This window comes from Purpureocillium takamizusanense, chromosome 6 (genome assembly GCF_022605165.1).
Source record: "Purpureocillium takamizusanense chromosome 6, complete sequence".
NCBI lineage: Eukaryota > Fungi > Ascomycota > Sordariomycetes > Hypocreales > Ophiocordycipitaceae > Purpureocillium > Purpureocillium takamizusanense.
Window position 1 is genome coordinate 931210 of NC_063073.1, and position 26808 is coordinate 958017.

The following is a 26808-nucleotide window of genomic DNA, read 5'->3' on the forward strand; positions in this document are numbered from 1 at the left end:
GGTTGTTGGTTGGCTCCGAGCGTGAGACGCAGGTTCATGAATGAGGCTTGACCTCCTGCAGATGAAAGAACGAAGCGGCGATGAGATGGCTGTTACCTCGTAGATGTATATTCTCTAAGAGAACGAGAGCAAGTCTCAGATGACATAATGACTTGGAATCGGCAACGAGGGATTGTGCTTGCTTCTTACACGTACGGAGGAAACCGGCCAAAGTCGCCGAGCATTTACAACGAGCCGCTCCCGTTCCCTTTCCGGCACACCGCAAGACGGCGCGGCGTCACAGCCTTTTGTAACATGACCATGAAAAAATCTCGATATCAACAAGGTGCCCAAGGGGTACCTTGCCGGGGCGGTTTGCACATGCCACCACCCCATACGCCCACCCGGACGGAACTGCCGCTCGCTCCAAAGAGGGGGGGGGGGGATTATAGCATAGCACAGCATAGCACAGCAGGGTGTCTGTCAACTCAACCTCGGCCCGTCCCGTGCCAACGGACCTTGGTGCTCACTCTCTCGATCACAACCGGCCCTGAGACGGCGGCGTGCTCGGGAGAAATCGCGAGGACGGCTGCTTTGCTCGGTGTGCGTTTTACCTTCATGTGAACTGGACGGAGGATGGACACAACGAACAAAATCCATCGAATCGCAACTCCTCCTGCGGATCCCCCCCTGCCTCACCGGTCATTCACTCGCTTGACTCACTCGCAGCTGGCCAGACCGCATGGACTTGGAAAGTAGACACTTAGCTTAGCTGGCGTTTTGCTGGCCCAAGTCTTTTGTCACCTGTAGTAAAATCGAAGGCAGGCTTTGCTTCCGGGCGGGCTTCTATTGTCCGGGGGCCCTCCGTGTAATGAAACGCGCAGGACGATGCGCCCAGCTCCATCCTATCTCATATGCATGTGCTGCTGTGGTTCTCATAACATCCGCGCCTCCCGGGCGGGCGCTCGCGTAGCGGCAGCATATGGCGAGCCCTGGTGCCGTGTCAACGAGGCAGGCCACGGGTCCCGAACCAGCAACTGCGAACCAGCAACTGCCGCCGCCATTGGTTCCCTTGGGTAATGTCCCTAGGCTGCACCGAGTGATGAGCGGGAAGAAGACGGCCGCAAAGGGCGCCACTGTATCCTTCCTGTATGGAGCGGATGCTACCCGGGTCCTCTGCTGCATCGGGATGCCTTCTGTCCAACCTGTCTGCCAGTCCGGCTTGCCTGCTGCCCAGCCCATCGGTGTGTGCTATCCAGCCCACCTATGTGTATGCTGTCCAGCTCGTCTGTGTGTTTGCTGTCTAGCCAATCTACTATCCCGCCTATCTGCCTGTGTGCCATTCCGGCTTGTCTCTCTGCCTGTCCGTTGCCTGTACATGAAACCCACAAAATTTCCACAAAAATAGACGCATTTGCCGCTGTAACTCCGTGCCGTGCATGCTATACCGTGAATAAAACCTTTCAAGAGACCCTGAATGCCCTGCTCGCGCCGTCAAAGGAGGTGATGCGTCCAGTGATGGACTTGAAATCTCCATAATATCGCAGTCTGTAATCACCTGGCGGCGCCCAGGGCTCTATTCTCCAGGCAATCGTCACCTCGCTGGTGCCGCGGAGGTTGCTGGTTCTCCTCCAGTGAAACGTCAAGTCCCAGTCGGAGTCGTCGCGGACCCGTTTCCAGTTATTACGTGGTGAGCTACGGTACTCGACGGCGGCGTACGTGTCCTCCAGCCGCAGGTTGTTACGCGGGTTGGCCCCCACGAACACAGCCTGCGCTGTCTCCGAGTGCGTGAAGCGGAGCCTGCTGACATTGACGTCTGAGACGACATCGCCGAACGCGAGGCCTCGCGGCGTCCTATCGTAAAGAACACCCGGGATGAAGCTAAAGGAGCGGTTGCTGTTGTCCGGAGGCAGCACCAGCGAAGCTGCCGAGTTCCGCGTAGGAGCGTTGCGGCTCCGCAGATGCTCGAGTGACGAGACAGTCCGGTCTATGTATGCTGCCAACGTATGCGGCCCATAGAGCGTAGAAGATCCTTCGTACCGTTGGACACTATGATCGTCAGTGATGATTCACCAAAATGCAACCCTACCGAGGTTCACTTACCCGTACTCCTCCTCCGTTGTGATGTAATGGGTGTAGCTATTGCTTGGCCCCCCGAGAACGACGAGGGGCTCTCTGTCGCCGAGGTCGTCGGCCAAGATCCGGGCGCCATGCTTGGCCACAGCTTCTTTCCACCGCCTGCCAGCCATCGTCGTTGCCTCGCCGGGACTCACAATGATGAAAAGCTGACCGACTCTAAACGTCTGAACGTCGACAACGTTTGGCGTCCATTCGTACGGCCGCATCACTTCCCCGACATCCAGCAGGATATGCTTGGGTGCCTGGCAGGCAATCTGATCCTGACCGGGCGCCCTCAAGAGCCAGGTGACGACCCTCCAGATGAACGAAGATTTTGACTTCGTGGAGAGGTGTTGTACAATATCGTAGCCACCGGGTTCATCCCACGTTCCGGCCCCGAAAGAATAGCCCAGAGCTGCAGCACATGTCCGGACCGTTGAGCCATTGGGAAGGGCAAAGTGAAAATCGGACATGTCGTGGAATTCGTGGAAAGCCTTGACGCCCTTGCCCCGTACGTGGATGGGTTCTTCGGCGTTCAGAAACTCATACAGCCGCAAAGCTCCTTCATACTGTCGCTTGCCGATCTCGAGGCAGGAGGATGCGCCGTGGTCATCCTGTTCGGTCCCCGGGCCTTTGGCACGGCACATGTTGCATCTGCCGTCGCCGCAAGTGCTGTCTTCGAAGCTGCACCGTTGACCAGAGCCGTCCTCGCACCACGCCCCGAGAACGTTGGGGCTCACGTCCCCCATGTTGGCCTGTGAGAAGCCGGCAACAAAGTCATCGGATTCCATATTGCCACCATGAACCGCCTTCTCCAACATGTCTGCCGCGACGCCTTTGTTGTCGCCAGTGATCAGTGTGTTGTTGGCCTGCATAGAGGTGCCGTGCGTGGGGAACCAGGTCAAGACCCCGATATTCTTGCCGTCCGAGGTTCGCTGGAACTTGAGGGCCGTCATGTCCATCTCGACGGAGCCGTCGTCGCCGGCGCTGATGTTGTATCGGGCGCGTTCTTCGGCCGGGTTGGCGAGGTATGCGTATAAGCTCCTGTTGATACCGGCGTTGGGTATTTTAGTCTTGCCAAAGCTCAAAGAGCCAGGCCCGAGGCTTTCGTGGGCGCGACGGATCGAGAGGATACAGCCCTCAACGATGGCCCGATAGCTCTGCCGGTCAAATCCCTTGCTAGTGATTTGGGGGAGGAGGTAGTTGAGCCAGGCGCCGGGCCCGGAGTGGGAGTGCGTCGCACTCACGGCGACGTTGTCGTGGCCGTACATGGAGTAGCGGGGACCCAAAGCCTGCAAGCCTCGTATTATACCGTATCGTACTGCTGTATCGCCAGACTGCACGTCGAGGACGAGGTAGACGAAGCGGTCGGATGGGTTGTGAAGGTCGCCGACGATAAAGGCCCGCGAATATAGCCTCTGGCGTAGACCGCTGCCGATCTGTCCAAAATCTGCATAGCCCATCATATTCAACTCGACAACGGGGCCGGTGATGTCCGCCTTGCCGACGCCGAGGAGATACTGGTCTTCTGGCCAGTCGCCGGCGGGCAAGGCGTCGCTTGCCCAAACGTTCGTGTGGGCATCGTCGGAGACATTGTGCCAGACGCTGTGCAGCGATGGGTCTGAGGAGAGCAGAGGAGCGCCTGTCCACGCGGGGGCACGAAAGTAGGCGAGGACGAAGGCGCACAAAAGGACGACGATGACCGCCAGGTGACGTCGCAAATGGGTTCTCGAGCGTCGCCGCTGGGGATCCTCGCCTATCGCTCGTTGCGCCGAGGGCTGCGGCCAATGATTACTGGCCTTGGGTTCGTCTCGTCTCGGCGCCATGACGACCCTAGCACAAATGAACGACCAGGGTGGACGCGGGGATGGTGCTGCTGGGGCCGAGGGTCGATAAAGGGCGACGAGGTTGAGGCATGTCGTGGCCGTTGGGCTGGACGCGCAGGCATGTGAAGAGGGGAGTGACGATTTAAGGCACCAGCGACATGTTCGTGAAGTGCCTTAGCTAGCAGGCGGGCAGGACTGAGGGAGGGATAGATGGGCCACGTCAAGGCCTGGTTTTGCCGTAGCTTCCCTTTGCTGGCGGCCCCATCGGGGTCTGCCGAGGCGCGGCCCGTTTGTCTTAGAGACGCGGGGGGGCAACCGGTGGGCGGGCATGCTTCCAGGAACGAACGTGCGTGCATTGTTACAGTAGTTGCAGCCGACAATAATGCAAACGTCTTCGAAGCCCGCCTGAGTCCGCCGTGACGTCCGCTGTTGTTTCACCATCGTTGTCAACGTCGGTCGGTTGTGGCCCATTCCGGTCAAAGGGCCCTGGGCTGCTTGCGGCAGCGGCAGCTCCCTGCCTACCTTAGTAGTACCTAGGTACCTACTAACGTTAGGTACCTAAGGTGCTAGGAAGTACCCGGTGTAGGTAAAGGTACTTACCTACTGTACTGTAGGTAGCTGGAGGGATGGAGGCCCTGAACGAGCAGCCTGCAGGGCATGGAATGGGGGCGCCTTCAGCTTCCATCCCCGTCCATTGCTGCGACATGATGGGCCGCGCCCAGGCCGTCAACGTCAACGTTCAGTGCAGCATGACGGCTTGGGTCACAGCGCCTGAATGCCAAGTTCGTAGGTACCAAGGCTAATCTGGATTCCGGAAGCTCGACTCATGGCCGGCGGCACGTCGCCCCATCCGCAACATGCAGAGTTACAAACGTACGTACTTCGTGCCTTGCCTTGGGAATTGTAGTACGTATGTCGGCCCGCCGTTCCCACTCGGCGGCGGCTCGCTGCCGTGCCATTTGGGTGCTGATGATCTGCTCCGGGCGGCGGCGTAGCAGCCGCCTCTGCGGCGTGGCGTTCCTTGCATCCGCTCCGTCCGTGACATGGCACCGCTGACGACCGGGGGGTCCGTTGCTTGATGCGAGACATGCACCAACCGCCGTGTTGCGTCGTCATTGGCAGGCCCGGCGACACGGCGACGGAATGTGTGAGACATCAACCCGCATGCGAGTAATTCGCGCGGCCTCAGCCGAGTCGGGCGCATGCGTCTCCGTCCGCGTCCACATTGACTGACAGATGCTCTCTCGCTCATCAACGAAGATGCACAATACTTAACTATCATGTCGCTATTGGCGCGCAGAACTGGGGCGGAATGCAAGTCGGACCGTACCAGGCGACACACATGCGTTCTTCGCACACTTTCCACGGTTGCTCAGGAGCTGCCGGAGCGCGAGTTGACGACGAGCGTTTGGGGCTCAACCGTAATATGCCTTTCCCTTTCCAACGTTACTACAACGGGCATGCCTTATCAGACGGAAGATCCCCCTCTGGGAGGGCGATAAGCAGGTGGAGCGTCAGGAAGTAACTTGGTACTACGTACCAACTCCCCTCATATTAGTACTGTCCTGTGTCGGTGGCCAGCATAAGTACTTTGAGCCTTACGTTAGTACTTCCAAGTTTGTAGGTGGTAACCAAAGGAACGAAGTGTGTATTTAGGTACCTTATTAGTAGGTAGTACGGCACGAGGCACCCAGTAGTACAGTCAGAACTGTGCATGACCCAGTCCAATACGGAGCACCTCAGCCCCCAGCTGCCGACTTGGCAGGAGCGTTGACCAGAGCGCCTTGCCGTAGAAATGGAGGGCTCCAATGGAGGCAGGCGCGTTGCTGGCGCACAGCAAGCAATTGGGCGAATGGCGTGACCGGCGCGGCGCGACGCGGTGGGGGCCCCGACGCCGACGGGAAGCACCAAGGGCGCCGAAACGCAAACCGGCCGCCCACCGCCATGCTCTGCTTGCAAATACATCTGACGCCATCATCGACCTCTCAGCAGTCGACGTATCATAGACCCGCATCGACGTCCTCTACTGGCGGCGACGTTGACCCCGTTTCCCGCTAGCCCACGCTCGACGGGCTCATCATCCGCGGCCGCAGCTTCCCACCGCCACCGCGCAGAGGCAGCTGAGTACTTGTATACCTTCGAAATAAATAGATGATGTTTACCGCCTTCCACCCCAACATCTTCTTGAGCCTTTCGTTCTGCTGGGATCGCATACATTGCACGCGCTGCACTATCCGCCAGAGGCGATCGAGGCCCGTGCCCACTCTCAAGCCACCCAGCCGTCCAACAGTCTAGCCCACCGTTGGCGGTATCTCATCGGGTCCCATACCACCCCGCCGGCCGGAATTATCGCCCGATTCGGGCTCCGAGCTCCCATGTTTCCATAGCACGCAACTCTCTTTTTTCTCCCGCCGAGATATCACACATACCCCTTTACGGCCCGCCTTGCTCTGTCAACGGCCTATTCAGTGTTCAATCGAAATCGACGCTACAGCAACAGCTCTCTATTCTACTGACGCAGACGTCGTCGAGTCGCAGCTCCCCGACAGATTTTTTTGGGGGAATCCCGGAGAACCTTGGCGGCGGGCTCGGAATACGACGGTTCAGTACCTCAGATTGCGGAATTCTGGAGATGCTGCCCGCACACTGAGAGCTCGACGGCCGCGCCCTGACGCGCCAGCAGCTATTGTCGGCTCCAATTGTCCCTCCTCTTGCTTGGGGCAGCGCGATTGAACGCGCGGCAGTTCTGGGAACGATCTGAGAAGCTTGCGCTCAGATTTACCGCATTACAAATTCCCCGAGGACATACCGGAGACACCAGAAACCACCACGCGGAACCGGGGCTAGCAGCTTGTGCCATGTCTTACCGGCAGCCCTACGAGCACCGTCCAATCCAGACAAGCGCCGTGATCGTGCTGGGCAATCACAAGAGTCTAGCTGTTCCGCCTCCGTCCCCTCCGACCCCGAGTGTCTCTCCGGACGATGGCTCGTTCTGCGAGCCGCCCGGCCCGTTCACGCTAGTCGAGCAACAAGGGTCCCGAGAAGCTGAAGCAAAAGCGAGGCGACTATCGCGCGGCCTGCACGTCCTATCAACAGAGGCTGCAGCGCTGGAGAATCTATCTCAACTATACGAGAAAGACGCTGTGGCTCAAGACGGGTTCAACAGAGCTGTCGATGCAATAGCGCGTCAAAGCGCTGCCAACGGCAAGCTTGTTGTCATAGGCGTCGGCAAATCGGGGCACATTGGGAAGAAGCTCGTGGCGACGCTGCAGAGTCTCGCCATTCGCTCCGTCTTCTTGCACCCGACCGAGGCTCTCCACGGCGATCTTGGCATAGTCGGCCCTCAGGACACACTGCTCTTCATCACCTATTCCGGCAAGACCCAGGAGCTCTTGCTTCTTCTGCCCCATCTCGATGAGGCCCTGCCGACCATTGTGCTCACTTCGCACACTCGACCGGGGACTTGCGAGTTCATGAAGCATCGCCCCAATGCCATTCTCCTGCCAGCGCCAATACCGGAGGCCGAAAAGGTGACGTTTGGCGTCTCGGCGCCGTCGACTTCGACGACGGTGGCCCTCGCCCTGGCCGACTCCCTGGCCATCACCGCTGCAAATGAGCTGCACCAGAACGTCCCGGCCGAGTTTGCGAGGAACCACCCTGGGGGTGCTATTGGCGCCGCCACGAGAGTGCCGCAGACGCTCGGTCATCTGGCTGTGTTCTGGGAAGAGATCTCCGGGCCAAGGGACTTGACACTGGATAGCCTTGGAGTTGATCTCCTGCGGGCAGGGTTCGATTCCAAGACAGGCTGGGTGAGGGTGGAAGACGGCGTTGCCACGCCCAGCGGGATCAGACAGTTGTCCAGCGCGGAGCTTGGGCAACCGCTGCGGGATATGCCGGGGGTCGTTTTGGACAGGTGCGGCATGATTGCCATGTCCTCGGACACGTCCATCCGGCAAGCGGGCGAGATGCTGCGCGCGATGCAACTGAAAGATGCGGGCGCGGCAGAGTCAGACGAGGGGGCGTGCGGACCAGGCTCTGTCATCGCGGTCACGGACAGCGGTAGCATCATCGGCGTTTTGGAAGCGCAACGCCTTTTGGATTCCTAAGCAGCATGAAGGATAAGAGTGTTGATAAGCCATCGTCTCTTTCTCAGAGACGAGCTTTTGGAGAACCATTCAGGCAAAGACCTGGATTGGGTTGGATTTTTTTTTTGTTGAGTTTGGAATTACAGGGAGCATGACATATAGCGGGACGACCCGCCGGATGATGGCATCAATACCATCTAGACCAGGTACATGGCGTTTTAGGAGCACGATCGCCGAGTCTAAAGCTGCAACGGAGCTGCTGGAGGGGACACTTGGGTTAGCGGCCGCTCCTTGGGATGTGAGGATACTACTACTTCGTAGTATGAAGCACATAAAGCTGCGGCACTTGCCGTCGGCAGAGAGGGTACTAGGAGAGTGCTGAAGTGACTCCAACATGCCGCGGCTCATGAGGGCCTTTAATCTCTCGTACCAAGTTTACCGGGCTGGCCGATGCCGTGCTGAACTGTGCCGTGCTGCTTGTCCGCTTGGTGCCGAAAAGGAACGCGGGAGACGGTTAACGACGGGGAGTGGGTCGCCGGTTCGCCGGCGAATGGCGTGTAATGGAATCTCCACTCAGCAACTGGAACTTCGCTGGGCCCCAGTTGGGGGCCAGTCCAGCGGCCGGCCCCTCCAAACGCAGCCGCCGTCGCCGCGCAGCCGCCGCTATAGGGCTGGCTAGCTTGCAGGCAGCAGGCAGGCACCAGCCGGCATTTTATTCAAATCCAATGTCCCGTTCAGCTTTTTTCTTATTATTTACGTATGAAGATGCCTTCTGCCCCGTGAGCAGCAAGACAGGCGAGCGGGGGAAACCTCGGGAAGGACACACCGAACCACGGCGCAGATGGCTGGGAGGGGCGAAAATAAAGCTACCGGCAAGTGGTGAGGGACGAATGCGTTGGCTGGGTCAGCGATGGACGGACCCAAAGACGGACGGACGACGGACGGGGGCTCATGATCGGCAGCCCGGATGATGTGCTGGATGGAGCGGAGTCGGACCGGGCTGGGCCTTTATTGTTCTGGGTGGCGGCGGCGGTGGGGGCCGGTTCATGTTGGTTATTCTGGTCGTTGGGCTTGTGGCTCCGTGCGTACCTTTTTCGTACTCTGACAGGTCGGATCATCCGCGACGGCGACGGCGGCATGGCATGGCATGGCATGGCATGGCGAGGGGCCATGGGTCAAGACTCCCGTGGTCGCAGATGGGTTGCCACCTCCTTGTGTAGAGCTAGAGATATGTCACAATTTTCTTGGGGCGTAAAAAAGTGATGAGTTTGAACACGGAAACACAATGGAGGGGGGGGGGGGGTCGCCGCTCCAACCCGCCAGCGGCAGGGAACAGGCAGGCGGGGGTGCAGGACGACTGCAGAGGCTACGTACACGACTCCTTCATTGACAACGGGAACACCTCGCACCGGGTCCCCAAGTCTTTCGTTGCGAGGGCGGAATCAAAAACTCAAAGAAGGCCCCAAACAACTCAGGAAACAGACAGGCCAGATGGAATCAAGCACTAGCGGCGGCAAGACATGCTAACTGGGCCGACTACGTGCTACAACGCACTGCGTACCAACGTAGTCGTGTCTCACACCCACAGCCTGTCCTTCGCGAGAGCAGTTGGTTGTGGTACTTCGTATGAGGAGGCCGCGTGGCATGGCATGACATGGCATGGCAACATCCTGTTGGGGGGGGGGGCAAGCACTGGCAGGCCGTTGCCCGAACTCAAGGCGCTACGTAATGGGCAAAAGAGGGTGCACGCATGCGCGGCGAGCTGAAAAAGAGGGTCGAGGGGGACCGACCAGTGCGATTTTTGGTTGTTGGGAGGAAAATCAAGAATAAGGGTTTGCTTGCATGCATTCGGTCGGTGACTGATGTGGCCTGGCGTCTCAAGAAAGAAAAAAAAAGACGGAAGGCAAAAACGCACACTGCGTTGGCGTTGGCGTCGGCGACTGAGCGGGTCTGGGCTCTCCAGTTACTTGCCTGGAACGGCAGCCATGTCATTGCCGGCGCGCGACTGGCCATGTGACCACCTGCCACATCCGTCAGCTATTGCTACTACTTCAGGTACGTACCCAAGGTGCACCGCATGTTCGCAATATTGGTACGAAGTAACTAACGTACCAAGTACTTCCCATCTTGTTGGAGGACCTACCTTACCTCAGAACAAGATACAATGTACAGGACGCAGAGGTGAGGTAAGTACTAGGTAGGTAGTAAGCGGGCCATGGCGGCCCCAATACCGCTGTAGACGGGATGCTCCGTCTTATGCCCTCTTGCCTCGGCTAGTAGCAGAGCCAAACGCCTCGACCTTGCGCTCTTCCCAATTGCGGCTTGGTCTCACTGCGCACGAACTGCTCTACAGTAGATACTCGGTGCCTCAGCTATTATCGTCATGGTGTCTGGTCTAACTGAGTCAAGATGGTAAACGCCCTGGGACATTTCTGGTTCCTCCCTTTGCTGTCGCCGGCCCGAGTGCGACTGCGGTACATGCATCGAGGAGATTTACACGAAAGATGAACGAGAGAACTCGACCGGAACGGTCGGACAATGACCGGCGGGTTCTACACCGTCATGCTGTCGCTGCTACTGCGTTCGTTGCCTAACTAGTGAGTTAGTATCCAGGCATTGTCCGGGACTGGGTCGTCAGGCAAGGGTCAACGGGCAGCGGCAAGCCTGCGACGAGACTCGAAGGGATCAGATCGAACAACTCAGTTCGCGAAAAACGCCCATCGCTCTCGTACGTAGGCCCATTGGGGCCCCAATGGGATCGACTACATGTCCGCTCATTGCTAGTTGGCAATAGCCGACACCGCAGCCGTGACCTTGTGTCGTTGCAAGTGGAACCCATTGAGCTGCAACAGACTCGCCTCGCAGGGACACCGGTGCCACGCTGTTGCAGCTTCAGGTTCTCCCGATTGGGGGACGTGGTTCGTCTCGGCGTTTTTTTTACTGTCGAGACGTGCCGGAATTCCGAGGCGCGTCACGCGAGCAGTTGCAGCAATTGTAGTCGGACACCGTGGTTGACTTCAGCCAAAAAGCCGTTACCAGGCCAGCTGCTGACGAGGCCGACCACGAGCGGATCGCGGGCGATTTGGCCAATCGTGCCCGCCCGAGGAATCGACAGTTTCCAAGCCGGCTCCCTCAGTCGAATTTAGCCGTTCGTCTGCCGGCAAGCACACATACTACTACCTAGAGCCGACGCTGATACCAGCGCCGATGGTGATGCTGATGCTGATGCCAGCGGCTCTTGGTTCCTAGTACAGGGGTAGGTGCCATGGCTGCCGTACGCTTGGGCGGCGCGGCGCCATGGAGGCCTGCAGTAGCATGAGACGCACTACGATTCTTGCCTTGGCAGGGTTCCCGCAGCCACGCATCGTCGTCGACGCCGGGCCTAGGCCCTGCGAGATAACCATGGTCTCGATCGGCGGCGAACCCTTGCTGGTCCGAGGCGCCGCGACCGCTCTCGCAAAAGGGCCCCCGGCAGACACGACAATGACACGGCCGTTGCATCGTCCGTGCGTGTCTTCGCCGACGCACCGCACCATAACGTACATCTGTACTGTACCCTCTTGAGTTGCGACACTGGCGCTCACGATGCGCTGCATTGCGGATTGTCCGGGGAGAAAAAGACGGAACGTCGGCCGCGTCTCACGCCCTTCATTGCAATTCATTGGCCTGCAAGTGCGTGCCGGCCGGGCTGTCCCTTGGAGCTACCTTTGATGTCACGTCGGAGAGGCGGCAACAAAGCGGAAGTGACAAAAACTGCATTTCCTCCGCGTCCTCCGCCCGTTGTGCAACACGATACACACACTGCAGGCAACATCAAGGCATGGCCAACGGCTGTGCATCGAGGTTTGGTTCCTGCTGCGGGGCCGCCCCTCAGTTTCCGCTGACCATGCCTTGCTGACCGGGTCGGCCTGCACGGGACTACGATTTGACAGACGGTTGACTATGAGCTGACGCCTTGACGCCTCCATTGTCCCGTTGCGTCGTATGAGAGCCTGCCTGCATCGATTCGCATGGCGATGCCCGAACTGGATGATACTGGGACCATGGCGGACAGATCGCCAGGATGCACTGCACCCGCCAGCAGCCGCGGGGGTGCACGCGTATTGAGTCCCGTACATCCGTGTGCATTCGCAGCAGGTTCTCCTGCATCGAGTCCGGGCCTATGGCTGTGAAGCTGGCGTTGAGGCAAGCCATGGCCAGCGGCCAACGATTCCACAAGGTCACTAAAACGGCGGGGCGAAATGAAGCGTTGTTGTCTGCGAGGCAGCGCCAACGACCCCTGGACGGGAGCAGGTCTTGGCTGGGATCCGCAAGCCGTCGATAGCACTACCTTCGCATGTGCTAGTAACGTTAGTAGGTCCTCATGTGTTAGCTAGTCGGCACCCGCAGCACTACTCGTACTTTGCCCAGGTTAGCGGCGCACCTGCTTCGACGAGGGGCTGCGATTGAACGATGTGCGAGATGCCAGTATGGAACGTACGTAACACAACGGGTCCTGCCTGCACGCTGCTGCGTCTGGTTCTCGGGCTAGGAAAGGTGGGAGGCGGGCCTTGTGCAGTACCGGTGAACGCTCGAGAGAAGAAGTGGGGTACCTGGTGCTGTAGTGTGCTTCGTACGCGAAGCCGTTGATCGCTGTTGTTACTCCAAGTCGTTTGTTTGATGTCATGATACGTCGCCCTAAGTGCTGACTTCGCCCGCCCACGCTGGACAAGAGACGTCAGCGGGCACAAGAGCTCTTCACTTTGTCTGTACTTGTAGGTTAGCGACCAGGTCTTTACCCTATCGTAATGGCTAGTAAACGGACCTTGGGTACCTTTGCAAGCGAAGGTACCTGCCTAGGTGCGTTCAACACCGACACTTCAGCGCCCCAAACTGGAGCCTCCGCATTCCCGAGGTGACGGAGTCCAGCAGGTGGCGGCTCGCAGTCAGGGTCCCCCCCATCCTCTCCGACGGCGGGTAGGCCAGAGAGGCTCGGGCCACAGCGTGGACTCGGCCGACGCTGAGCCTCGCGGGCCTCGTCTGTACGGCCGCGACAGACTCCAGAAGGAGACGACGTGACATTTGGGCCTGCTTCGCTTTGGCCTGGCAGGTCTGGAACGCGACGGAAGCTTGATAGAGAAGCTTCTTGGAGTGTGATGAGTGTGAGTGAGCTGGATGCGACGCTAGGAGGGGTCCTCCTGAAGGGTAAGGTGGGTAGTTCGTTCTTCAGATGTGTTTGTTCGTAGCTGTATGGATCCATGGATGGATGGCAGGGGTGGACACGATTTCTGGGACCTAGCCAGGCCGATTTGTTTGGGGTTGTCCTGGCGGGCAGGGGGGCAGGGGAAGGAGGGGGGGGGGGGCGGGGGAGGGCATGAAGGGCCTCCAGTCGTGCCTCCCCCCAGCTGCAGGTGCAAGCGTCCATGGAACTCAGGCAGCCTAGCATCCCAGGCCAGCAAGACATGCTCTGGCCTCCACTGCACCGGGCCCCTCAACTGGCTGCGCATGCATCTGACGATGGGTCGAATGGCGTGCACTCCACCGCAGTGGCGTCTTGCAGTGGCCCCCCCCGCGACTGGCTGGTCAAGCACTGGCCGGCCACTGACTGGCTGGGCGGCCCAAAGCGCCACAACCTTGTCCGTATTCGATGGATGGATGTTGCCTTTATCTCGCCCTCCTGCGGGCTCGACCTGTTGCAATCGCCCAGGCCATGCTCGCAACCCAGACCAGCAGGGAAGGGAAGAAAAAGGTTGTCTGGACGTTTAATACTGCCGTGCGCCCCGATCTTGGGGTGGCCTGGCCCCCGACCCTTCCATTCCGTTTTCCATTCATTCCTTTCATGTGAGCTACGACCTCGTGCTGTGCCTTTGCCCAACCAGTCTTGCTTGCCTCTCTGCCTCTGCCACCGGCAAAAGCAAACCAAAGCAATTGCCCGTCCCCGTCCACCACAAACGCACTGTACTTCTGGACGCTCCACTGCGCCGACCAGCCGCGAGCCGATCTCGCCCCCCCTCCCACCTCAAGCCAAGCAGAAAGAACGACGACGAAACGTCTGCGCTTCCTTTGGCTTCCCCTCGGCACCGTGACCCTTCCTCGGCTGCATCAGTAGGGCTTGCTCGCACCACACCCGCCACCACTCACAAGGCCCAGGCCGTTGCCCCGAGGGTGAGGTGACACTGTCCCTTGGTGCTGCTGCTGTGCCTGCTGCTGTGCCGCTTCGACTACCGCTATTTTTCTGCTGCTGCACGTCTCCGCCCCCCAGCCAGGCCGCGCATCATCGGCCCGCCAAGACGCAATCTTGCAGCAAAACCCCCGCAGCGACCGGCCGCCTGGTAGGGAGGGAACCAGTCAGCCATCCATCCAATTCAGCCTGCAGCCGATACGTCATTACAATCGAACCACCACAGGCTCCTTGCTCTCTGGCATCGCGACAACTGCTGCCGAGCGGTGCTTCCGTCGAGTTGTTCCTCGCGAACTCGGCCCTGGAACGCTTCTCCACTGGATACGCGCTGCGGCATACCAGACCATGCAGCAATCGACCAGTCTGCCTTACAATTGACAACGTACGAGTATGAAATACGGCCAGCAATTGCAACAGGAATCGGTTCCAGAATGGAGCTTGCGTATGTGCCTCCCCCCCGCGGTCCCCCGTTGTCTTGTGTGTTGCCGTGGGTTTGCCGTGCGACGTTGTTCGTGGCGGCGGCGCTCCAACGGGCGACCGACACCAAACCAAAAGTAAAGCAAAGCAAAAACGCTCGCTAACGTCGTGCCTAAATCTACAGACAACCTCGACTACAACTCTCTCAAGCATGAGATCAAGGTCCACACGACGCGCGACCAGGCCTCGGCCATGGCTATCCCCGGCCACCAGGACCCCGCGCTGCGCAAGTTCGAGGACGAGCTCTTCGACGAGCTCGGCATGCAGCACGATCGCGTCGACATGTTTGTCATGAGCAAGGCCGACGAGATTTCGAGGCGGCTGGGTACGTCAATGGCCATCAACTCCCCAAATAGAACCCCATGGCTGACGCTACAGGTACAGAACACCTCAATGCTAGCATCCAGCGTTGCATCGCAAAGCACTCCGCCGCCGCCCACGACCAGTCCTTCTCGCTCAAGCGCCAGCGACGGTTTGCCAAGTACGAGAGAGAGCTGATGCGGTGCGGCGACGACATCCACGCACTGTCGCGGTTCGCCAACGCCCAGATTGTTGCCTTTCGGAAAATTCTCAAAAAATACAGGGTACGTGACGAGGCCAACGCTTGGTGGGCCATGGTGCTGACGACGTCAAGAAATGGACAGGTTCCACCACCCTGACTTCGCGCTTTAATGACACCGTCTTGGGGAATCCTAAAAGCTTCACTAGACGCGACTTCACATCCCTTCACACGCGCTATGACGAGATCCTCTCGGAGCTGCGATCCGCGGCGCCGACCCTTAGCGACCCTGGCTCGCCGTCGTCGGATGAGCAGCCGCTGCCCGAGCCCACGAGACCCAGAACGACTCGAGTCAACTTCGACGCCCTGCCTCCCTCTCGGACGAGCTCTCAGGTCAAGTACTGGAACGAGTACGACGACGGGAGTGACGCTGGGGGCGCCGAAGACGGCTATGCCATATACATCAATCCCGAAGAGGATACGGGCTTCCCGGGCATGGCTTACGTGCAGGCTATCATATCAATGCCCTACGAAAAAGCGAAGCAGTGGTTCGGGCACAGGCATGGCGGGGAGAGGCAGTCACTTCTCTCGGCCGAGAGCACCAGCCAGAGCTACTCTTCGACGGCAGTCGACTCGGAAGAGGAGGGCTACGCCAGCTCAGACGGTTTCCCTTACCAGGGGTACGCGACGCATTATGCCCTGCCCAGCATCAGCGAACAAAAGGCCGTCAGGTACAGGGAAAGGGCCCTGCTGTGGGGCACGGTAGGCTGCTTCATCGCGTCCTTTGTCCTGCTAGGCATCGCAGGCATTCTCATCTCGACGGGCAAGCGGAAGCTCCGAGTCGAGGTGGACGCCGGCGTCACGGTGGGCGTCATGGTCAGCCTGTTCTGCGCCTGCACCGGTCTCGGCATGACGCTCTACCGCCAGGACCGGCTCACGCTGGTGCACCGGCTGGCGGTGTGGAGCGGTTTCGTGGTCTCGTGCCTGCTCAATGGCATGCTTCTGGTATTGGTGCTGGGCAACACGCCCTGAAGGTTGGACATGTTTGTACGCGTCGGATATGCTCATGACTTAGCGACGGTGGGCTGCTTTTTTGTTACGCTCGTTTCACGATCGTTTTTGGGGTCGGCTATTTGCTGTTGGGATATGCGCGTGGATGGCGTAGGACGTGAATAATGATGCGGACAATGACGGCTTCACGGACGAATGGGGAGGGGAGAGGGCGGTTGGCGGTTGGATACGGAAGCATGAAGTAGACTGGTAAAGGAAGACCTCGCGGTACATGGGCATTTGGGCGGCGCCAACCACTGGCCCAGACTGTAGATTGTAGCAGATATACCTTTTTCGTAGAAGGTTGTGGATACTGGACTCTTGTCGCTTCAACGTTTCCATGTGTTTGTGAATGCAGTTGATACTATGATTGAGATTCGAGCTGCAATACTTCCGTTTCTGCCGCCGTACATGTACGTGTCTGGGCCATAAAGACTACTGCCGTTAACAGAAAAGTATGTACCAAGTATAAGCCGAAATATTTATACATGTGTACGGCAAGAAGCGTCCATCCCCCATACAAGACTACATGTGAATCAGCGTAGGTTACTGTACACCCGAAGCTCTTGAGGTGAGCAGCCCGAGATGCCCTCTTGATAGTTAGTCCGTTCTCCCGGCTGCCGGTTGACTTTGGGTACGAGTTCCATCGTCCCTAGTCCCACTGGCCGCTCCAAAGTCGACTTTGCATCTACCTACTACTATCAACAGCTTTGATGCTTCCTGTCGAATGGGTGGCGTCACTGTTCCTGCATCTGGCTCTTTGAGATGACCATCGGTCATGACGAACGACATGGGTTGTCCACGGAGGGCGAGATCGTCTGTCTGCCTCGGACTCTTCTCTTCGTACTGAAACGAGGGGGTGGTGTGAGTTACCAAGCGACTCTACTGCAATCCGGTATGTCGTCAACTTGCCCCATCATACCCTTCAAACTTATATCATGTTCTGACCTTTCGTGCGCAGCAAAAAGTCATTAGCAGCAACGCGCCGGCATCGTGGCGTAGCGGTGGTTTGGCCCTCGCACGCCATCGCTGACTCTCACCGTATTGTTAGTCACACTCGTTTAGCTCTTCTACGTACTGCCTACCACCTTAGCGCCGCCGCATTGTTTCCAACTGTAGTCCCCCCCTGGCTAAATGAGATCCATACTCCGGCGCCGATGGCGGGCTGGCTGGCTGGCGTCCGCTGGTAGGTGGTTGCAGTAGCAGTAGTAGTACTACCTAGTAGTAGTCGTTAGTTAGCCCACGGGTGGTTGGGTGGGGTGAGATTTGGACTAAATGGGTAGACCGAAAAAGGCCGGCGATGAGTCGTCCTCACGACTGGCTTTTGGAGTCCCTCTGTGTGCAAGTGCAGTGAGAGTGTGCGTCAGAGCCCGATTTCTCTTCCGAGGGGGGGCTCACATGCTTCGTGCTTATCGTCCACTCCAAGTGGAACGAACAACCTCGCCTGAGTGAATCAGTCGGTCAATTGGTCTTTTAAATCCTCCAAGCCAAAAAAAAAAAGGCAGATTGCTTCCCTCTTTGAATTAGAAGCCATAAAACGTCTTGGCTGAATGTCCCGTCGTCTACCGTACCCGGTCCCGTCGCAGAGTTGCATCTTGGCCCCGTCCCAACACCACAACACCCACACACAGCCTCTCTCGCCGCAAGATCGCGATATTCCTTGAGACTAACACCTGGCAATCATCGTCGAGCACCACATCACACTGCCTTCCAACCATGATAACAACAACAGCACCACCGCTGACAACGCCGCACCGCACAGCCGCCGCCGCTCCCGTCGCCTGCCCGGCCGGCTACCACCTCCGCCCGGGCCTCAGCTCCGACGTCGATGCCGTCACGGCCCTCTACCGTGCCTCCTTCGGCCGCGACTCTCTCCTCGACGTCCTCTTCCCCACCCGCGACGCCCACCCCGGCGACTTCCACGCCCACATCTACCGCCACTTCCAGGCCCGCTGGTGGACGCCCGGCTGGTACCTGACCGTCCTCGTCGACGATGCCCTCGCCGTCCCTGTTGGCTTCACCTGGTGGCGTCGGCCCGTCGACCAGCTCTCATTTGCCGAGCGCTGGCTGTCTCCCTGTGTGTTTCCTCCTCTTCTTCATTGCCCCTCTCCGCACTCTTGTCACAGCCCCCCTCCCCCGGACGTGTGTGCGTGCTTGTATGTATATATATATATATATATGGGGGCCGGGGCTAACACATGGCGCTCGCAAACGTTAAAACATCAACAGACGCCTGGTTCGCCCCCCTCATGCGGCTCTACGTGCGCCTCAAGAACCTCCTTTCCCCCACGCACATCCCTGCCGACTCGACCGCTGTCTTCACTCGCGTCTATGGCGCCATCGAGCCGCGGCTCCTCTGTTCCCCGCGCCGCCGCGCCGCCTGGTATCTCTCCACCATCGCCACCCTCCCATCCCTCCAGGGCCGCGGGCTCGGCGGCGTCCTCCTGCGCCACGGCCTGCGCGACGTTGACGACCGCGGCCTCGCCTGCTTCCTCGTCGGCGTCAGCGGCGTCGAACCTTTTTACCAGAAGTACGGCTTCGAGGAGGTAGAGAGGGCAAACATCGGCGAGCTCGCCCGCTGGGACGGCGGTGCTATCATGTTCAGGGAGTGAACAGCAGTGAAGCCTGCTTTGTTTGCTGGCTAGCGCGTCCGCAAGGACCTTCAGGCCGGATATTCCTTATTATAGCCATTTTCTAGTATTCAGATAGATCATGCTCACTCATCAAAGACAGCTTTGGGGAGGAAGAAATGAAAGAAAGGGTTCACTTGCGAAAAGTCGTCTTGGTTCGTTCTACTGTACATGCCAGCAGCAAAAGCTCATAAGCCGCCGTGTCCAGGCCTGTTCCACCTCCAGTCCGTTTTCTTTATCGTCAAAGCCCGGGCCGTCCCAGCTCGACATTGCTCGTCAACCAGTCGTCGCGTGTCCTAGTTCCTAGACATCTCAGCCCATTGTGGCATTCTTCCCCGACTTCCAGAATATTAACGCCCCCTTTCGCACATGTACGACTCCTGCCCCCACATGTGACCTGCAAAGAAAAGAATGTTTCAACAAGTCAGAGCGCGTCGCCTGCTCAGGCATCATCTGTCATCCATGAGCGCAGAAGCTCTTCTCGCTGCAGGTTCGTCAAGTCCGCCTGACGGCGGCAAATATTAGTATACACTGAGGTGGCATCGAGGCAGATTCCTCCGAGCATTCGGATCACGCCATATCCCGTCTGCGCGTATTCGCGGCGTCGGGTGTATCGGCCTCCGTATCTCGTCCCCTGACTACAGTTCCTTACACATCATCAGGACGTGTGCGGCCTTCGCCGGCTGCGGCCGCTTGGTTAACCGAGCCGTATGCGGCGGCGGCGCGCGGACTGGTAGTCTGCATGTGAGTCGCTTGGCTGTGACCCGGTGACTGCTGCACCACCTGCTGTCGAGGAGCAAATGCCTGGCCGTATTCATGGGGCCAGGGCCGATTGGGGCTGTAGCTCGGGGCTGCCCAACGGTCTCTTGCAGTAAAACTCTGGGGGCTGCGAGAGCTGATACTATACATCGCCTCAGGCATCTCCCTGCGGACGAAGCCTGCTTGGTCACCCGTTCCGGAACTAGAGGGGCGGGTGGGCGTTGGCGCATTGCGGCTGGCGACACTGTATGCGCTCGCCGACCGATGATGAGATGGCCGGGCAGACACGTGGCTATTGAGTCCCACCGCATGAGCTCGGCCTGTCGGACCCGATTGCTGTAGCCCGGCGGCGCTTGAGACGCGAGAGCTGATCGACGGAAGGGCTGGCTGAGAGTCCATGCCGACGTGGCTGGGAGCGTATCTAGCGCTCTCTGAACCATAAGCAGCGGCGGTGCTGCGGTGGAAGACATCGCCCATCGTGTGATGTTGGCTGTGGTGTTCGAAAGGCGATTGTGCGAGCTGGTCGTAGTCTCTAGGGGTTTGGGCATGGCTATACTCTATGGGGTTCATCTTAGGGACCACATGCGGAGCACGAGGCGGAAACATGGCCCTTCCATATCCGTCTTCGTAGACCGGAACCATATACCCATGGGTAGGCTGGGAGTGACGAGGATCCGACGAGTCTTGTGCGCCGTAGTATGGCAAGCGGCCGCTAGTCTTAGCAATGCGCGCCCGTTTGCCAGAGTGGACAAGCAGATCGCCTATCTCCTCACCCTCGTCATGCTCGTCCGAGAGGACGTCGCCACTGGCCGGATCATGTCTGAATGGGCCGGGTAAGTCGAGTGCTTTTCTCTTGGGCGTTTTCGAACCGCTGTCCTGACGTCGTGCTCTGACGGGCTTTGACGTGCCGTTCTCGCCATCGACGATGTCAGGCAGGAATTCAATCTCCGGTACCGTACTCAGGCTGCCCCTTGCAATCTCTTGGTGCAGGCGCTCGGCAATATCGAGCATCTTCTCCGTAGTGTAGCCGTCGCCGAGCAGTTGGATGATCCATTCCGGGACGGCACTGCCTCCCTGGCTGGCCATGTTGTCCTCATCACCTTCGTCGACCGCACCCTTACCGTTCTCAAGGCGATTCTGCTCGCGTTTTCGCAGAGATAAAGTCCACCGCTTGATGCATGGTCCGCCCCCTTTGGCCTTGTTTGCTTCGCTCCATCGCTGGAGCCGCACGATCTGCACCTTGACGAGCTCCATCTGGTTACTCGGGTACGTCCGTGCGTTTCGATAACGGATTCTCTGATAGTGCTTGCGGCAGTAGTACACCCAGACGTCCTTGGGGATCTTTAGTGTGCATGATTTGTTGCGGCCGAACAGGTGCGAGATGGCCTTGCGCAGCTGTGAGCCGGTGTCGCAGTTGGCGACAAACATGCAACGAGGTTCTTCCGGAGTGTCCGTTGAGAAATCGATGTCGTCGTCCACAAGAGAAATTGAGCGAGGGACAGAGGTGAGTACGCCTGCCGCACTGTTGAGTGGCGAGCTAGGCACGGTCCGGGATGGACCTTGACATCCCAACCTCTCCGGCTCAGCACGAGCCGAAGCTGCTCGGTGTGCCTCGTCAGGCCGGCCGAGAGCAGTCTGAGAGATCGGTGTGGGCTCTCCCCGTGGCACGGGCGAGCTGGTGGCAGACATAGCTGTGGTCTGATGTGGCGGCGGCAGCAGCCCTGAATATGCTGGCGTGGAAGTGTGCGTCAGCACCAACGATGCAGGTGCCGCGGCGAAGTCGGGAGCAGAAGTTGCTCTCTTGTGAAGTCTCGCGGTGGAAAATAGATGTGCGGTACGGCTGAAGGGTTGACTGAATAGAAAGGTCCTGGTCAGCTCTTGATCTAGTTGACGATATCGCGCAATGGCACAGAGAAACGGCGACAAGCCGTGGTGATATGATTGACGGATCTGATCAACAATGAAAGGAAATCGTTGCTCAGTAGAGAGGGAAAGGGAACGATCGGGAAACGGGCCAGTACTGGAGACAGGATCCCTAGGCCAAATCGACTCGGCCGGAGTAGATAAGTAGGTGCTTTCTAGGAATGAACCATGGTGATGCGGCATCCAGTTGAAGAATATCACGCCAGACCCAGTAAGCACAGCGCTCACCGATCATTGCTGACTGGAGGAATGTCGCCATTCATCCGAAGCTCGACATTCGCCCTGAATGGACGCATGGCTGCCTTGAATCACGCGAGCATCGACTGCCTCCCAGTTCGGTTATTGCATGTGCCTGCCCTTGTCTGTCGTCTCAATGCCGACAAAGATGGCAACGAGATTGGAGCAGAGCTAGCCAGCCTTTGGAGCCAGTAGCATCCCAGTAACAACGCATAGATAGGAGGCAACAGTGTAGACAATGCTAGGGAAAAGACTTCTCGCATTCCTGGTTTGCGTCCGATCCCACAGAGCAATGACGAACAATAGTGACAGATGCGACAGAGAAAATGAGCACACGTACCAAGGACTCTCAATGCTCTGGTGGCTCCGGGATGGCGTTTTCATCAGCAAGACTGCGTCAGTCGGGCTCGCTGGCCTCTCCAGCTCGTCGCTCTCGGGATGCCCCGGCAGTCTATGCCGGGCATTGCCCGAGAAGGAACTGTGGCTAGGAAGCCGCTTTGGCGGGTGTGCCACTGCTTCGCACTCGCCACCTTTCGACTCAAGGATGGGCCGATCCGCGAGCGATGATCCAAAGCTTGGGGGCCCGCCCACTGTCGTCACGGACGAGATCCGGGAATGTGACCTGGACTGCCACGAGCTGTAAGATGAAAGGCTGCTGTTGCTATCGGAGAACTTGTGCCTGGAAGGCTCGCTTCTATCGTGATCGCGGGCGCGTTCCTCCCCGTATTCGAACCTATTCGGCTGTCAGACTGCGTTGAAGGCTGAAAGTTCGAGTTTGAATGTGCTGCGCAGGAGCTGGGGCGGATGAACTTCGTGCATGGTTGTTTATACACACCTTCTTTCACAGGTGTCCGTTCGCCGGTTGCCTAGGTCGGTTGTGGCGGCGCTGTTCAGCAACTGAGTTAGCTTGTCGTTGCCTGCGCGCTCACACGCATCAATCCTGGTTCTGACGCACCGAACCAGCTCTGGCCTTGTAAAGAAACCCAGTTCTCTCGGGGGAACGACATCCGAGTCTATGGAACCGTTTCTAGAATGCATGCTTGTCCCAGGCGTCAGGTCATACGAAACATCCGACTCAAATTGCTCGCTGATTGAAGTTGAGGTTGATCGCAGTTTGGGGACAATTTGTAGAGGCAATGAATAGCCGCCTGCGTTCCATGGCTTGCGTCCTTTAATGTGTGTCCCTTCGCTGTGACTGGGAGGTGGTGTTGTCTCTGGTGACGGAGTTGGGAGTGCTGTTGACGGTACCGTCGAGCTCCCTCTCGCAGTCGATGGTGGTGTTGACTCTCGGCTAGATGCCTTGTGGCAGCTTGGTCCAGATGGCTGGTTGAGCAAAGAAATCACGTCCATAGCACCGAACAATACAGGTTGCAGATTGTGAGGGTCTGAGGAACGCTTCAGGCCCTGTCGAAAGACTGTCCGTTACTCTCGCAAAATGTATGCCGTCCAAAGGAGTAGAGGTCGATGCGAATACCCAAGACAGTAAGTAGAACAAGGTACGCTGCTCCACGCTGTTAGGTCGCAAGCAGATGCCGCTCTGGCGATGTGAGATGCTAATCCCGGCAGTGGTCTCGTCTGGAGTCTCCGCTGATGTAGATGCGGGAGTGCTCGTGGTTTTATGATATGTAGCAGAGAGGGCGAAGTAACTAAGAATGGTTATGGCAGCCAGAAAGAGCAGAGCTGCTGAAGATACAGGCAGGTGTAGTGGGCCGGTTGCACTGACAAGCTGCTGATCCGAGCAGATCGAAACAGCCGAAACACCCGTGGGCTTGTGATGTCCAGGTTGGCAATGAGGGGGGCTAGCGGGCACGTTGAGCTGTGTCTGGTTGCCCAAAGGAGTGTTGTCGAACTTTTGACGGCCCGAGCAGAGTCAAGAGAGGCAGCTCTCCACTGTCAACTCTTCAGTAGGTTCTGAAACAGAACATCCGTGGCTGTGTCGAGTCGGCAACAGGTGGGCCGTGTTCTCCTTCAGTCTGTGTTCTGCTCGACTAGGTGCCTATTTTTGTCTCGAGTGAAGACGAGCTGCGACTGGCGTCTTCGACTATGAGGGGGTCGAACGTATCATGAGACAACCCCGTGCGTCAGTGTGCCAAACGACCGACGACGAGCCAAGTGCCGCTTGTAAATGAAAGGGGAAAGTTTGTCTCCCTAAGCAGAGGGAGCAACGAAGCTATGTGGCAGAGTGTATGGATTATGTGTCCGTGCTACCGATGGCATAGCCAGGAAAGCGGATGCCGCCCCGGGAGACTGTGCGCCTTGTTCTTGTAGACGACGAACGCCTGGGTGCCCAGGTCTGGACACGAGTGTGGCCCAATGGTGTTTACCAGGGCATCCACTCCACATCAGAGCGCATAGAATGGATATCAGCATCTGGAACGCAGTAGACGGACCGGGAGGAAGTTCGAGCTACCATGCACGGCGGGGCTTAAGTTGTGGGCCGCGAGGTAGGGGTTCCGGTCTTTGCAAGCAGGACGGCAAATGTACTTCGTACGAGTATGTAACCGCACGAGATTGAGTTCTTGTCAAACCTAAGCCGTACTGTACTGTACGGTACAGGCGATGTCACGACCAGGAGGGATGCGTCTCAATGCGCTGGAAGTGTGCGAGTTGGTGTGTGGAGCGCAGGCTCGAGTGGAGGCTGGTCTGTATGAGTCGAAGATGCCTCCGACTGGCTGTTGAAGCACAACGGCCCTGTGGCCTCGCCCGGCGCCGAAGCTGGGAGGGGCCAGGCACACGGTTGTCGTGCCTGGACTTGCCCCAGCCCAGGAGGATCACCACTTTGGTGGCGGGCAGGGACCGCCCCGGCCGGGTGATCCAGGATGTTGTCGATGTGAGACCCGGGCAGCTCGTCTGAACCAGTGCCCCTCTCCAGCGGTGGCCGAAATGGCGGAACGTCTGAGCGCACTCAAATACCACATCCTGCTCATATTCCCCGGCAGCCCTATCGGTGGCCGGACGAGGCATCGTCATCTCAGCGGTGGATCAAGACGAAGCGCCCGCCCGCCCGCCCGCCCGCCCGGCCGAAGCGTCCATACGGCACCATGATGGGAAGCACAGAGCACACACAACCCTTCGGGTGGCCGATGGCCATAGAGAGGAATGGCTCACGCGGTCGAATGTCAGGGAGTCGTGGCGCGGGATACCCGACGACGCGAGCCTCCAGCTCCTCGCGGCACCGCAGGCCGGCGGTCAGGAGGCCAGGCGTCGCTGCAACGAGACGTGAAACTCGTCCAGGGATAAGCTTGTCCTGTATGACGGGCATTGACGGCAACTGGGTCCAGGGGGGGCACCGGTATCACCTGCGACCGGATTGGTGTCTGTCCGTGGGCGACACCGCCAACCGCTGTCCACTGACCAGACGACCCCAGTACTCGACCCACCTTATGCCCGGGATTAGCATGCTATCGGGAGATGCCGAGGTGAAGCATCGGACCATCGAGCTCTCCCTTGCGTGTGAACAAACGCCCTCCCAACTTCGTCACCAACGTGGGCCGGGGTCTCACGTCCGCGTGGGGCGGGGAAGCACGCGGCGTGCCGCAATGCAGGTCATGATACTCGTAGGGACGACAATGAACCACAACGCTTGGACAAAGGACGAAACAAAGCCAGAAGTCTTTTTCGCGATACCTCGGAAGCCACCTCGTATCAGTTGATTGGAATGCACACGGTGAGGAATCGTGCTCGACATGTTATCTCCACGGTCGTCTGCTGTCTTGTCCCTTCAAGGATTGGTCTGCTTTTGAGGGCGAGGCGACGCCGCCGGGCGCCAGCTCCAGAATGGGCTGACTTGAAACGAGGCTGCTGCTACATCCAAGGCGCACCGCAGTGTTGCTCATGACTTCCGCTTTGTGATGAAGCGCTGTCTCCGTGTCGAGAAGTTTCGAACTTGGCGCCGGGATTGCGCTCTCAAAGATCACGCAAAGGCGCGATGTGCTCGACAGCAGTGGTCGCACGAGCGTGAGATTCGGCTCTGTCAGCACGACTCATGTGAATCGAAGACCTGTCGGTCGGTCGTCACCATGACGTTCGAAACCACGGCTCCAAGCCGCCAGTACCTTAGCTGTACCGTGCAGACCGTGTCTTGATCGGATGTGCCCCATGCCAAGTTTAGAGAGAATCGCGATAGGCCCGAGAATCACTGTCACGAAATTAAGGGTTCTGAAGCGCGTGCGGTGGAAAGGCATCGACGGTGCGTCAACATTTCGCGCCACGCCCGTCAGATGGCAAGCTCAAAAGGGTCGGCTCTCTTGGCCGTCGGGAGGTACCAAGTCGTCTCGAAACCAGACCCTTTTCAAGAAGACCGATCGCCATTTGATGGGACAACCTCAGCGCGGGGCCCGTGCTTGATAGCCCCCAAGTTTCATGTACTGAAGTCGGATAGCGTCCCCAAGCATTTGTCAACCGCCCTCGGGCTGTGCAGGGCGACCTGCTGGACAAGAGACGGGCCCGGCAAAACGGACAGAGGCCAGCCCCAAAAGGCCGACGGCTCCATTTGGGCTGTCCGTCCACAACCACAACCAGGGTGGAAGTGGAGTCGACACAGCACGCCGCACGTTTCAGCCCAACGGCGGTTGGACACCTCAGCACAGTTGGTTCCGCAGCAACGGCAGGCCTGACTGGAGCCGATGGATGAACATTTTCGAGCTTCAGGGCGAATGCTGGACCAAGCAAACGGCGCCGGGTTCGTGGTATGTATTAGAGTTTCCGGTCCACCGCTGTACGGCACTGAGACCTGGCGTTTGAGCCGGTCCCACAAACGACTTCTTTAGGAGAGCTGGCAACTTACTCGTTCACAGGTGTCTGAACTTTAGGACACCGAGTGCAGTTTATGCGTTTCGAGCGTCGTCAATGCTGGGTCTCTGCTTGCGGTGATGCTAGTCATGAGTAGTCCGCCGTCGAAGGACGCACGGAGTGCGGCGATGCTTTCCGCGATGGGATCGCGGTTGGCCGCCTCGAGGTAGGCGACCCGGCGCCCCTGTGGTGTGAAGCTGCATTGATGCTGGCAGTGCCTGTGGTTGACGATGGTGTGCAGTGGGTAAGGTAGGTAATATGTTAGTACTACTAC

The 26808-nt window shown here is 58.5% G+C and overlaps 5 protein-coding genes across 5 annotated transcripts; 3 read left to right on the forward strand and 2 right to left on the reverse strand.

Annotated features, from left to right (window-relative positions):
• Window positions 1-810: 810 nt before the first annotated feature.
• JDV02_006769 (Ceramidase) lies at window positions 811-4279 on the reverse strand. The gene is made up of 2 exons (XM_047988192.1): window positions 2083-4279; window positions 811-2028 (listed from the first exon to the last, which is right to left on the reverse strand). The coding sequence occupies exons 1-2, from the start codon at window positions 3921-3923 to the stop codon at window positions 1443-1445; spliced, it is 2427 nt and encodes an 808-aa protein (XP_047844184.1). The 5' UTR covers window positions 3924-4279; the 3' UTR covers window positions 811-1442.
• A 2502-nt stretch (window positions 4280-6781) lies between these two features.
• JDV02_006770 (uncharacterized protein) lies at window positions 6782-8029 on the forward strand (the record flags this gene model as incomplete). The annotated part of the gene is made up of 1 exon (XM_047988193.1): window positions 6782-8029. The coding sequence occupies one exon, from the start codon at window positions 6782-6784 to the stop codon at window positions 8027-8029; it is 1248 nt and encodes a 415-aa protein (XP_047844185.1).
• Window positions 8030-13797: 5768 nt separating this feature from the next.
• On the forward strand, window positions 13798-16503 carry JDV02_006771 (uncharacterized protein). The gene is made up of 4 exons (XM_047988194.1): window positions 13798-14610; window positions 14770-14970; window positions 15030-15229; window positions 15280-16503. Exons 1-4 carry the CDS (start codon window positions 14559-14561, stop codon window positions 16174-16176), a joined length of 1350 nt encoding a protein of 449 aa, XP_047844186.1. The 5' UTR covers window positions 13798-14558; the 3' UTR covers window positions 16177-16503.
• Window positions 16504-17562: 1059 nt separating this feature from the next.
• Window positions 17563-18966, forward strand: JDV02_006772 (uncharacterized protein). Its single transcript, XM_047988195.1, has 2 exons — window positions 17563-18271; window positions 18424-18966. Exons 1-2 carry the CDS (start codon window positions 17911-17913, stop codon window positions 18804-18806), a joined length of 744 nt encoding a protein of 247 aa, XP_047844187.1. The 5' UTR covers window positions 17563-17910; the 3' UTR covers window positions 18807-18966.
• On the reverse strand, window positions 18954-24938 carry JDV02_006773 (uncharacterized protein). Its single transcript, XM_047988196.1, has 4 exons — window positions 22699-24938; window positions 22579-22629; window positions 22084-22476; window positions 18954-21618 (listed from the first exon to the last, which is right to left on the reverse strand). The coding sequence occupies exons 1-4, from the start codon at window positions 23091-23093 to the stop codon at window positions 19473-19475; spliced, it is 2985 nt and encodes a 994-aa protein (XP_047844188.1). The 5' UTR covers window positions 23094-24938; the 3' UTR covers window positions 18954-19472.
• Window positions 24939-26808: the final 1870 nt, after the last annotated feature.